This window comes from Castor canadensis, chromosome X (assembly GCF_047511655.1).
Source record: "Castor canadensis chromosome X, mCasCan1.hap1v2, whole genome shotgun sequence".
NCBI classification, from domain to species: domain Eukaryota; kingdom Metazoa; phylum Chordata; class Mammalia; order Rodentia; family Castoridae; genus Castor; species Castor canadensis.
Window position 1 is genome coordinate 112997288 of NC_133405.1, and position 14470 is coordinate 113011757.

The 14470-nt window shown below is 34.7% G+C and overlaps 1 protein-coding gene across 12 annotated transcripts in view; it reads left to right on the forward strand.

The window, feature by feature from the left end:
* The window catches only part of Dmd (dystrophin), a 2168746-nt gene that overhangs the window by 592593 nt on the left and 1561683 nt on the right, over positions 1 to 14470 (forward strand). For all 12 annotated transcript variants that reach the window (XM_074062730.1, XM_074062731.1, XM_074062740.1 and 9 more), the window contains one exon: positions 13709 to 13890. In XM_074062730.1, the coding sequence (XP_073918831.1) occupies positions 13709 to 13890 (182 nt within the window). The remainder of the gene's footprint in view (positions 1 to 13708; positions 13891 to 14470) is intronic.

Sequence of the window (14470 nt, forward strand, 5' to 3'; positions counted from 1 at the left end):
CTTCAGAACATCATGGTCAGATTGAGACTGATTTTTTTACTTCATAGATGGGGAAATAGAAATAAAAAATGTTGAGGACCTTTCTTTATAGATGTAAATATTTAGATACACAAAGTCTAAAATCTAAGTCTTCAGATTCAGAATTCCTTCTTCTTTCCCTTCACTATACTCTTACCTACCTAATAAGTTCTCATTAAGTTTAAATTTACAAGTGAATTTTATCACTTGAATTTTATCAAATGATGAGACTATCACCCAATATTTGAAATAAAAAGCACAAAGTAAATTAATTGCTTAGTTACATAAGACAGAATTAATTATGTTCCTCAACTGGTTTTTGAAATTGGAATTTTCCCATGTTTTGAGGAAACCAACAAGTCAAGAGATCTGGGAACATTCAGAGCTGGGAGTAGATTGATGTCAGCTGTGTAAACATGGTTACTCAGATAAGACTTTTTTATTGTGCTGGGTTGGGGGTACATTATGGGATATACAAAAGTTCTTACAATGTATCAAATATGTAATACTTAAATCCACCCCCTCCACCATTTTTTTATCCCCCATTCCTGGAATAGTTTTAACAGGTCTCATTTTTCTGTTTACATCCATATGTATACAGTATTTGCACTATATTCACCTCCCCATGTCTTTTCCTCACTTCCCCCCACACCCTGCTACCAACCCCTCCCCATGCAAGACTTGTTCTGCCCTCATGTTTTCCAATTTTGTAAAAGAAAAAAGAAAAAAATGACATTTTTGCTTGTTTAAGATAATTACACAGGGAGGCCCCTTGTGACATTTCTGTATATATATATACATATATATTCTTTATATATGTATATATATATATATTCTTTATATATATATACATATGACCTGAATTAGTTCATCGTCTCTATTTTTCTTCATTTTTCCTTAGTCCCTTTCTATGGTGGTTTCAACTAGTTGAAAAATTCTATATCCATTCTTGTATAGAGAGTACTTCAACTATATTCACCTTCTTAATTTCTTTCTTTTACCCTATGCCTCTCATAGTGACCTCCCCTTAGTGTTACCTGTTTTTCATAATATTGCTGTATTTGTATTAGTTCTATATTTCATAAGACTGTTCTTAATGACCTGCACTCAGAATGTTAGGTTCACTGGGGCAAATCCACTTAAGACTGGTATTTTTCCTGAAAGGAGGGGTAGCCACTGATTGGGAAGCATGATGACAATCACAGCGGCAGTTAATTTAAAATGGATTAAATGAGATTTAAATTTTTGTTGGTTGCTACTTGTTACTGTGGCTACAGAACAATTAGTTTCCTCCGTTCTTCCTCCTCTTCCATTTTATTTTATGTTTATTAATATTTTAGCCCCAGAACTTACACACATTTTTATATAGGGCATTGCCATATCTGTGGATAAATGATTTGAATACTGAATGAAGTCATTTTTGTCTAATTTTAGAATTTCTGTCATACATCCCTTGTTTCATTCTTTCTTTATGAAGCTCCATTATACTTCTCTAAAACCCGCTTTCTGGACTATGGGTCCTGCCTCTTAATTTCCTCCAGTTCTTTTCTCCATCAATCCATTCTGCGCCTAAGAGTTTTGCTTTACTAAAATTCTGATAGTAATCTTGCTCAAAAATAACTAGTCACTTTCTAAGCTACTGAAGTAAGGCCAAATTTTCTCATTTGTTATGTTAGGACCCGGAATCCTATTCCCCCGAGAGACAGAGAGCCAGGCGTGAATGCAATCAACAAAGCAGAGTTTATTGGGCTGGCTAGCCAGGGTCGAGCTCCCACACGGACACGCAGGACCGGTTAGGAAAACACGACCCTGAGCCTCTTTAGGGGAAATCTTATATAGACCGCGGTGGCATGCATATTTTCGTTATCAACATTGGGCAAGCAGGCAGAGCACATCTTGCGCGTACCTCACATCTTGCACGTACTTCACATCTTGCATGTACCCCCCGCTCACATTCCCCACATTCTATATGCCCTAACTGAGCCCTGCCGCATTGCTTATCTTATCTACATGGGATGTTTGGTACTGGTTTCTCCAACAAAGGGGTTGGGGCCCGCTGAGACCTCCTATTCCTTTCAGTTATTGATGATTCCTCAGTATCCCACATACAATCTACTCATTTTACTATATTTTAAATTATTCTCCCCTCGGGCTAAGCAACCTGGAGGTATTATATAAAATATGATTTATTTTTTCCTAATCCTGTACATTTATTTATGTTATTCCATGGTCTGGAATAATCTTCTCCATTTCCCAAATTCCAGATAATAAAATCCTATACATACTTCTTTCAGTGTCCTATTTATAAACAATTATAGTTCCTCTTACATGAACATATTTAAGCCCTAGTTATGCCAATTAGAACACATTTTTAAGTTATTATTATTATTTTATTCACATGTGCATACATTATTTGGGTCATTTCTCCACCCTGTCCCCCTCCCCCACTCTCTCCCCTCTTCCCCCCTCAGTTCCAGGCAGGTCATGTTCTGCCTTTATCACTAGTTTTGTTGAAGAAAAGAGACAAGCCAAATAAGGAAGACAAAGCGTTTTTGCTAGTTGAGTTGAGGATGGCTACACAGAAATATTCCTAGCATTGTTTTCATGTACACGTGTAATGACCCATGTTGATTCATCTCTAACTGATCTTTACCCTGGTTACTGATCCCCTTCTCATGATAACCTCTGTTGCTTTAAGGTTTCTATATTAGCTCCTCTGGAGTGGGGACATCAAACGCTTTCATGTTTTGGGTTTTCTACCTATTCCTATATCTCCCGTATGTGCTCTCCCTTTGTCGTGTGATCCAAGTCCAACCACATTGCTGCATTTGCCCTGGATCTAAAATCCACATATGAGGGAGAACATATGATTTTTGGCCTTTTGAGCCTGACTAACTTCACTTAAGAGGATGTTCTCCAGTTCCATCCATTTCATTCTTCTTCATGGCTAGTAAAATTCCATTGTGTACAACTACCAAATTTTCTTGATCCATTCATCAGTAGTGGGGCATCTTAGTTGTTTCCATAACCTGGCTATTGTGAATAGCACCACAATAAACATGGGTATGCAGGTGCCTCTGGAGTAATCTGTGTTGTATTTCTTTGGGTATATCTCCAGGAGTGGGATTGCTGGATCACATGGCAGGTCTATGTTTAGATTTTTAAGAAGTCTCCAAATTTTTTTCCAGAGTGGTTTTAACAGCATGCATTCCCACCAGCAGTGGATTAGGGTTCCTTTTTCCCCGCATCCTCGCCAATACATGTTGGTGGTGGTGTTTTTGATGATGGCTATTCTAACAGGGGTGAGGTGGAATATTAGTGTGGTTTTGATTTGCAATTCCTTTAGAGATGGTGAGCATTTTTCATGTGTTTTTTGCCATTTGAATTTCTTCTTTTGAGAAAGTTCTATTAAGTTCAGTTGCCCGTTTTTTAATTGGTTCATTAATTTTAGGAGAGTTTAGTTTCTTAAGTTCCCTGTACATTCTGGTTATCAGTCCCTTGTCTTAAGTATAGGTGGCAAATATTTTCTCCCACTCTGTGGGTGGTCTCTTCAGTTTAGAGACCATTTCTTTAGTTGTGCAGAAGCTTTTTAATTTTATGAAGTCCCATTTGTCCATCCTTTCTCTTAGTTGCTGGGTTGCTGAGGTTCTATTGAGGAAGTCCTTGCCTATACCTATTAGTTCCAGATTGTTTCTTGCTCCTTCCTGTACTAGCTTCAGAGTTTTGGATCTGATATTAAGGTCCTTGATCCATTTTGAGTTGATACTCATACAGGGTGATAGACATGGATCTAGTTTCAGTTTCTTGGAGATGGATAACTACTTTTCCCAGCAACATTTGTTGAAAAGGCTGTCTTTTCTCCATCGTATGTTTTTGGCACCTTTGTCAAAAATGAAGTGGGTATAGTTGTGTGGATTCATATCTGGATCTTCTATTCTGTTCCACTGGTCTTCTGGTCTGTTTTTATGCCAGGACAATGCTGTTTTTATTGCTGTTGCTTTGTAATATAGTTTGAAGTCGGGTATTGTGATACTCACCTACTGGACTGGACACTAAAGGACTAAAAACATCTAAGCCTGCAATCCTACAGTTCCAGAACTGGTGATTTTTTTTCTCCCCTCTTTAAGGGCTTGCCAGCCTGGTTTGCTGTTTGATCACCCACCATCTCTCCAATTTGTTTTTCCTTTATTTATTTCCTTTTTTTCTCTCTTCTCTCTTCCTTTTATCTTCCCTTTCCTTTCTCTTTTTTAATCTTCACTAACGATTTTGTTATTATTAACATTGCAACCCAGCTAATCCCAAATTACACATAGTCCAAGGGCAGAAATGGTACCTAGTGGAAATATGGGAAGAAGAAAAAGGGATGGAAACCATTCTTCCACCCAAAATAAAGTAGTACAGGATTTAGAGCAAAATGAAGAAAACGGATGCCCAGACCCAGACTCCAGCAAAACAAAGATAAACTATACCAAGGAACCCAATGAAGAACACAAGACCATCCTGAAAGAAGAAATTCTACAATTAATTAATGAGAATTTCATAGAGATGCTACTAGACATGGTCAACCAAAATGTACAGGAGGCACTCAAGAAATTCCAAGATGACAAAACTCAAGAATATCAGAAAACACAGAAACAAATAAATGAAATCATAGAAGCCCTAAACAAACACCAAACTGAAACAAAGATCACCATAAGCAGAGAGATAAATGAATTAAGTGCAAAAATTGACAATATTAAAGAAGAAGTAACCCATGATATGGAAAACCTCAAAAAAAATTATGAAACAGAAAAACAAAACAAAATGGAAGGTCATCCCAGCAGAATGGAACAAAAAGAAGACAGAATCTCAGAACTTGAAGATGAAATGGCAATTAAAGGAAAAACTGAAGAACTACTAATTAAACAACTCAAGACCTGTGAAAAGAAAATGCAGGAACTCACTGACTCCATCAAAAAACAAAAGCTAAGAATCATGTGCATTGAAGAAGGAGAAGAGGTGCAAGCAAAAGGAATGCGTAATATATTCAACAAAATAATAACAGAAAATTTCCCAAATCTAGAGAAAACTGTGCCCATTCAGGTACAGGAAGTCTCCAGAACACCAAACAGACCTGACCAAAATAGAACACATTTTGAATTCTGTTCAGCAAGTAAATTTATTTTGTAATTATTCATAATTGTGAGCAGAATCCATGGATTCTTTCTTTTAAATTTCTTGGAAAATCTACTGAGATATTTTAAATATAGTAGATACTAAATAAAAGTATATTCATGGAATTACACATGTTTTAGAAGACCAACATTCCTATCTTTAAAAAGGAAATATTGCTCCTGCCTACTGGCAGTATTGAATCCACTATCTTAGCACAATGGAAGTAATGCTTGACCAATCTATTCCCATTGTTATTTTTTATCATAGTAATATTTTAGGCCAAACATAAACATACACATGTCTATGTATAATATAAAAGAGAGTAGGCATGGACTCAACCCTTATTTATTCAATTCTTTCCTCAATTCAGACATTCAAAAATGTCCAAAGGTCTAATTTAGGCTCACCACAAGTAAAAATGACTAAAAGTGAGAAGGAAGAAAGCATAATAGAATTTCAAGTTATAGAATAATGTCCACCATATTATAAACATTGTAAAATGATTATCAAACTAATGGGAGACCTATACATTTCAGAATTCCTAAGCTAAGTTAGTAAGATGTTTTAAATTTTTAATTGACATAAAAATTATATTATTTATGGGCAATATGTGATGCTGTGATGCAGGAATATGTAATAGGCAAAAAAGGCAATCGTATCTATCTCTTTGGACATTTATAATTTCATTGTGAAAGCATTCAAAATCATTTTTTCTAACTTTAAAAAAAATGTACAGTACATTATCATCATCTATAGTCACCCTACTTTTCAAGGGTATACCAGATTTTCTTGCTCCTTCTTAACTGTGACTTAATAGCCATTGACAAACCTGTCCCCATCCATCCCCTTCTTCCTCCCAATCGGTGTGATTATTTTTAAAGAGAGACAGTGAATGTACACAAAACATTCTCCCTTTTTTTTTGAGTTACTGGGATTTGAACTCAGGGCCTACACATGAGCTACTCAACCAGCCTTTTCTTGTGATTTTCTTTTTTTTGAGACAGGGTCTTGTGGGCTATTTGCCTGGGCTGGCTTCAAACTACAATATTTCTGATCTCTGCCTCATGAGTATCTAGGATTACAGGAGTGAGCCACCCGTGCCTGGCTTAAAATATTCTTTTTTTTTTAAAGTACTTACAAAAACTATTTTTGTCACCTGTTGGTTAATAATTAAGTTTATAGTAAGGAGCAGAGCATATATATTGTGCACTTTGTACCAGGCTAGTGCATTTAAGTATCTAATATATTTTAAGAAAATGAATGAAACAATGGCATAGAAGGTAATGTAGCAGTTTGCTTATAAGAAAATTTATTTGATTCCTTCTAATAAAAATGTCCTCAGAATATCATCTTCAGCATCACCTGGGAGCTTCTTGGAAATTCAAAGCCTCAGATTCCACCCCTGACCTACTGAATTAGATTGTATAGTTTAAAAACATTCCCAGGTGATTCATATGCACATTAAATATTGATAAACACTGCATATTAAGAACTTTTTTCACCAGGTACCAGGAGGATCAAAGTTTGAAGCCAGCCTGGGCAAAATAGTCCACAAGATCCTATCTCAGAAAAACCCATCACAAAAAAGGGCTGATTAAATAGATGGAACAATAAAAGTCTTCCATGATAAGCACAAACTTATCTGGAAGTTTCAAGCTTACATTGATCAAATGAGATAAAGAAGGACACTTCATACTAATAAAAGGGGAAATACACCAAAAGGAAATAACAACTGTCAACATATATGTACCCAGGTCAATGCACCCAATTTCATCAAATATACTCTGAAAGACCTAAAAACATATAACTCCAACACAGTGGCAGTGGGAGACTTTAATACCACCCTATCACCAATAGACAGGTTATCCAAACAAAAAATCAATAAAGAAATCCTAGAACTAAATCACACCATAGATCAAATGGACCTAGCTGATGTCTACAGAATATTTCATCCAACTTCTGCACAATATACATTCTTCTCAGCAGCTCATGGAACCTTTTCCAAAATTGACTATATCTTAAGGCACAAAGCAAGCCACAACAGATATAAGAAAATAGAAATAATCCCATGCATTCTATCTGATCATAATGCATTAAAACTAGAAATCAACAACAAAAACAACAGTAAAAAAATGAAACAATAGGAAGATGAACAACACATTGCTTAATGATCAAGGGGTCATTGATGAAATAAAAGAGGAAGTTAAAAGTTTCCTGAGAGTTAATGAAAATGAAAACACGACCTACCAGAACCTATTGGACACAACAAAGGCAGTATTAAGAGGAAAGTTTATAGCCATGTGTGCATATATTAAAAGGTCAGAAAGATCTCAAACTCCTAGAAAAACAAGAACAAGCAAATCCCAAAACAAGCAGAAGGAAAGAAATTATAAAAATAAGAACTGAAATGAATGAAATAGAAACAAACAAACAAAACCATAAAAGAATAAATGAAACAAAATGCTGGTTCTTTGAAAAAATAAATAAGATTGACAGACCCCTGGCAAACCTGACTAAAATGAGGAGAGAAAAAAACCCAAATCAGTAAAATCAGAAATGAAAAAGGGGAGATAGCAAAATACACAAGGGAAATCAAGGAAATCATCAGAGACTAATTTAAGAACCTATACTCTAATAAATTTGAAAATCTTGAAAAAACAGACAGATTTCTAGATATTTACAATGATCCAAAAACTGAACCAAGAGCGTATTAACCACCTGAATAGATCTACAACACAAAATTAAATTGAAGCAGCTATAAAGAGTCTCAAAAAAAGAAAAGTCCAGGACCTGATGGATTCCCTGCTGAATTCAATCAGACATTTAAAGAAGAACTATTATCAACTCTCCTTAAACTGTTCCATGAAATAGAAAGGGAACGAACACTGTCTAATTCATTTTATGAAGCCAATATTACACTCATCCCAAAACCAAAGACATCTCCAAAAAGGGTAGCTATGAGCCAATCTCCTTAATGAACATCAATGCAAAAATCCTCAATAGAAAAATGGCAAACCAAATCCAACAACACATCAGAAAGATCATTCAACATGACAAAGTTGGCTTCATCCCAGGGATGCAGGGGTGGTTCAACATACATAATCTATAAATGTAATACAGCACATTAATAGAAGCAAAGACAAAAACCACTTGATCATCTCAATACATGAAGAAGAAGCCTTCAACAAGATCCAACATCACTTCATGATAAAAGATCTAAGAAAACTAGGAATAGAAGGAATGTACCTCAATATTATAAAGGCTATATATGACAAACATACAGCCAACATCATACTTAATGGTGAAAAACTGAAATCATTTCCCCTAAAACCAGGAAGAAGACAAGGGTGCCCACTATCTCCACTCCTATTCAACATAGTACTGGAATTCCTAGCCAGAGCAATTAGGCAAGAGGAAGAAATAAAAGGAAGAGAAATAGGTAAAGAAACTGTCAAAATATCCCTATCTGCAGACAATATGATCCTATACATTAAAGACCCACAAAACTCTACCCAAAAATTCCTAGACACCATAAACAGCTACAGTAAGGTGGCAGGATACAAAATCAACTTACAAAACTTGTTAGCTTTTCTATACACCAACAATGAACAAACTGAGAAGGAATATATGGAAACAATTCTATTTACAATAGCCTCAAAAACATCAAATAACTAGAAGTAAACTTAACAAAGGATGTGAATGACCTCTGCAAGGAGAACTACAAACTCCTGAAGAAAGAGATCAAGGAACACTACAGAAGGTGGAAAGATCTTCTGTGCTCATGAATTGGTAGAATCAACATAGTAAAAATGGCTATACTACCAAAAGCAATCTACATGTTTAATGCAATTCCCATCAAAATCCCAATGACTTTCATCACAGAGATTGAAAACTCTACCCTAAAGTTCATTTGGAAACACAAGAGACCACGAATAACCAAGGCAATACTCAGCCATAAGAACAATGATGGAGGTATCACAAGACCTGACTTCAAACTATATCACAAAGCAGTAGGAATAAAAACACCATGGTACTGGCATAAAAACAGACATGAAGACCAGTGGAACAGAATAGAAGATCCAAGTATAAAACCACACAACTATACCCACCTCATTTTTGACAAAGGTGCCAAAAATATACGATGGAGAAAAGACAGCCTCTTCAACAAATGTTGCTGGGAAAAGTGGTTACCAGTCTGTTAGAAACTGAAACTAGATCCATGTTTATCACCCTGTACTAACATCAACTCAAAATGGGTTAAGGACCTAAATATCAGACCTAAAACTCTGAAGTTAGTACAGGATGGAGCAGGAAACACTCTGGAAGTAATAGGTATAGTCAAGTACTTCCTCAATAGAACCCCAGCAGCCCAGCAAGAGAAAGGATGAATAAATGGGACTTCATAAAATTAAAAAGCTTCTGCACAACAAAAGAAATGGTCTCTAAACTGAAGAGACCACCCACAGAGTGGGAGAAAATATTTGCTAGCTATACAGCAGACAAGGGACTGATAACCAGAATATACAGGGAACTTAAGAAGGTAAACTCTCTTAAAATCAATGAACCAATTAAGAAATGGGCAACTGAACTGAACAGAACTTTTTCAAAAGAAGAAATTCAAATGGCCAAAAAACACATGAAAATATGCTCACCATCTCTGGCCATAAAGCAAATGGAAATCAAAACCACACTAAGATTCCACCTCACCCCTGCTACAATAGCAATCATCCAAAACACCAACAACAAGTGCTGGCAAGGATGTGGGGAAAAAAGGAACCCTAATCTAATGCAAGCTGATTGGAATGCAAGCTGGTGCAACCACTCTGGAAAAAAATATGAAGACTTCTTAAAAATCTAAACATAGACCTGCCATATGATCCAGCAATCCCACTCCTGGGGATATACCCAAAGGAATGCAACACAGGTTACTCCAGAGGCACCTGCACACCCGTGTTTATTGCAGCACTATTCACAATAGCCAAGTTATGGAAACAGCCAAGATGCCCCACTACTGACAAGTGGATTAAAAAAATGTGGTATTTATATACAATGGAATAATACTCGGCCATGAAGAAGAATGAAATATTATCATTTGCAGGTAAATGGATGGAATTGGAGAACATCATCCTGAGTGAGGTTAGCCAGGCATAGAAGACCAAAAATCGTATGTTCTCCCTCACATGTGGCCATTAAATCAAGGGTAAACACAACAAGGGGACTGAACTTTGATCACATGATAAAGCGAGAGCACATGGGAGGTATGGGGATAGGTAAGACACCCAAAAAACTAGATAACATTTGTTGCCCTCAATGCAGAGAAACTAATGCAGATAGTTTAAAGTGACAGAGGCCAATAGGAGAAGGTAACCAGGAACTAGAGAAAAGGTTAGTATGAGAAGAATTAATTTAGAAGGTAACACCCATACACAGGAAAGCAATGCAAGTCAACTCCCTGTATGGCTATCCTATCTCAACTAGCAAAAACCCTTGGTCCTTCCTATTATTGCTTATACTCTCTCTTCAACAGGGGGTAAGGGGGAGGAGAGAGAGGGGGTGGGGGATAAGGAAGGGGGCGGGTGGAAGGGGGGAGAAATGACCCAAACATTGTATGCACATTAAATAAAAGAAAAAAAAGAAAAATGTCTGTTCAACCCATTTGCCCATTAATTAATTGGATTATTTGTTCTTTTAAACTTTTTGAGTTCTTTATATATTCTAGACATTAATCTTCTGTTGGATGAATAGGTGGCAAAGATTTTCTCCCATTCTGTAGGTTGTATCTTCACTCTGTTGATTGTTTCTTTTTAAGTTCATGCAAACCCATTTGTTTATTCTTGCTATCATTTCCTGGGCTATTGGAGTCCTATTCGGAAAGCCATCATTTTTATGCCTAGAACTTGAAATGCTTTGCCTATATTTTCAGCTATTAGTTTCAAATTTTCAGGTACTACATTATTATTGATCTGTTTTGAGTGGAGTTTTTAACAGGGTGAGAGATAGGGTTCTAGTTTCAGTCTCATAAGGTGAATATCCAGTTTTCACAGCACCATTTGTTGAAAACACCATGTGTTTTTCACTACCTTTGTCAAAAATCAGATTGCTGTAGCTGCATGAGCTTTTTTCTGTGTCTACTATTCATTTCATTGGTCTCTATGTCTCTGTTTGTGCCAGTATTATGTCCTCTTTGTTACTATGGCACTGTATTATAATACAAAGTCTGGTATTGTGACAGAACTGCTTTTTTGTTTAGATGTTTTAGCTTTTTTGGTTGTTTTGTGCTTCCATGTGAATTTTAGAATTGACTTTATTTCTGTGAGAAATGACATTGGAATTTTTATGGAGATTACATTGAATCTATAGACTGCTTTTGATAGTGTAGCCATTTTAACAATGCTATTTTTGCTATTCTATGACCATTAGGGAACTTTCTATCTTCTAGGATCTTCCTTAATTTCTTTCTTCAGTGTTTTAAGTTTTCTTTGTAGAGGTCTTTCACCTTCTTAGTTAAGTTTATATTGAGGTATTCTGAGCCTAGTGTGAATGGAATTTTTATGTTGGTGTTTTTCTAAGCATGTTCATTATTGATATAAAAAAAAGCTACTGATTTTTGTATATTGATTTTTGTCCTGCTCCTTTGCCAAAAGCATTTGTTTTTATCTAATTATTTTTTGTTGAGTCTTAGGGACTTTTTAAAGTATAGGATCATATCATCCCCTAAAAAGGGGTAATTTGACTTCTTTTCCTATTTTTATCTCTTTATTTTTTTTCTCTTATATTTCAGCTCTGGGTAAGATTATAAGCACCATTTTAAATAAGAGTGGTGAGAGTGGACCCTTTTGTCTCATTCCTCCCTTTAGAGGACATGCTTTCAGTTTTTCCTCATTCAGAGTAATGTTAGCTATAGTTTGTTATATATAGCCTTTAAGAATTATTGTTCTGATTCATTATGGTCTTTCTACTTGTAAAAAACTTGTTCAATCTCCTTTTGTGCTAGCAGACTGGAGATTTTACTCTTGACTTTTTCACTTATTATCAGATTACCCAACTAGAATATACTTGCTTAAAATGTATATTTAATGATAGTTAAAGTAGAATAAATTTATCAAGAAAAATTCACTCTTACATTGTCTTAGTGTTCCCTTGACATCCTGACTGCAGTGCTTAATTTTAAATTAATTGATTACTCTAATTGGCAAATAAAAATTGTATACATTTATCATGTACAATATGAAGTTTAGAAATAGATATGTATTGTGGATAGATAAATCATCCTAATTAACATATATTTCCCCATATACTTATCATATTTTTTTGTGGTGAGAACACATGAATTCTGCTATATCAGAAAATTTAAGAAAACAATATATTCTTATAAACTAGATTATACAATACTCTTGAAATTATTCCTCCTGCCTAACTCGGACATGTTATTCAAACCCTGACCCCAACCCCTGATAACCACTATTCTACTCTTTGCTTCTTTAAGTTCATCTTTTTAGAATCCACATATACATAAATTTCATGTGCTATTTATTTCTCTGTGCCTGGCTTATTTCTCTTAGCACAATGTCCTCCAGGTTCATCCAGGTTGTCACAAATGGTAGGTTTCTTTTTTAAAAAAGCTAAATATGTTCCATTGTTAAAATTTACTTTAATTAATTAATGATAAACTTCACATAAAGGATTATTTTGGCGTCTTTGTTCCCTGGAGTGAGCACAGTAGTTAAATTTCAGTATCAAGTAACAAAAGAAGGTAATTTTGAAGGAATTACCACTGTGTATACATTAGTATAAATTATTATTTACATTAAATTCTGGGTTTTATTCACTATCTGGATGTGGTAAATGATATGAAGTTGAGATCACTTTATGTGTCTTGAAAGTCTGAGAAGGGAAGTAACATCCTACTTTAACAGTAGGATGTTAAAATATTTGTAAACAAATATTTTAATATACTTAAGGCATTAAAAATCATTATCCATACAGTATATTACTGTTTTATTTTATTTTTATTCTAGAAATACATGGCTCATTTTAACACAAAGACATATTTGGTTCTTTACATACTTTAACACCAGCAAAATTTTGATTAAGAGATTTAAAGTTTGTTTACTGGGAGCCAAGGTAGTAAGCCCTTTGGTGTAATTGTTTGATTACAAATGCACCATTTTAATTAACATGCTATTATCACTTTCCATGGAAAGAAAATGTAATTTCTGTAGTTTGGTTTCTTATCTAATGAAATCTACTCAGATACTCTAGTTGTGGTAATTTGACTTAGGGAAAAGAATTACAAAGAGAAGATTTTATGTGAATAAGGAAAAAAATTAACTTTAGTGCTCATCTCATGGTCTGCCAAATTGCAAGGACATTTTAAGACTGATTATCATTTTCTAATTAGTCTCTAGAGGACATTCATGGACAATTGAATGCTCATTAATCTGTCTTCTTCCTGTAACATTGATTTGTTTATTACCCTTTCAGAGTCACAAATATAAAAACCAAAAATTGATTTGTGGTGTTAATGTGCTTACAGATGTTGCTACCACTTATCCAGATAAGAAGTCCATCTTAATGTACATCACAACACTTTTTCAAGTTTTGCCTCAACAAGTGAGCATTGAAGCCATTCAGGAAGTGGAAATGTTACCAAGGCCATCAAAAGTAACTAAAGAAGAACACTTTCAATTACATCACCAAATGCACTATTCTCAACAGGTAATGTATCTAAAGGACAGCTAATATAAAAGATGTTTCCTTTTTTATATGTAATCTTAGGTATCACTCACTTACGTATCTATATAATGAGTACCTATATAGGTATGTGTATATACACTAGATAATGGACATATATACATGTGTATATGTACACATGGATATGTATAGATAATACGTATATATTTTATAATACATATGCATAGTATATTGTGTATACACAGAGAGAAATAGAGAGTATACATACATTAATTTTTATCTGATATCTAAATATTCTTTTGAAATAACATTGTTAAAATATTGTGCTGTCAATATTTACTGTATTATAGTAATATAGAATATACTGCAATTCTATTGTTTGAGATGAAATGAAAGGCAGAGTTATATACAATTTAAACTTGAAACTCTCCATCATCTAGGACAAAAACCTAAAAGCTAGAGCAAGAATAAATTCAAGTACCCTGTTTAATAATGTAGTTTTTCAAGTTTGGTAGCAACTTAATGATTAACAATTTTTGGTTATTCGAGGTAACATTTTTGAAAAGTGAAAGTGTTTAAAATATTTCTAATAAAATTAAATGGA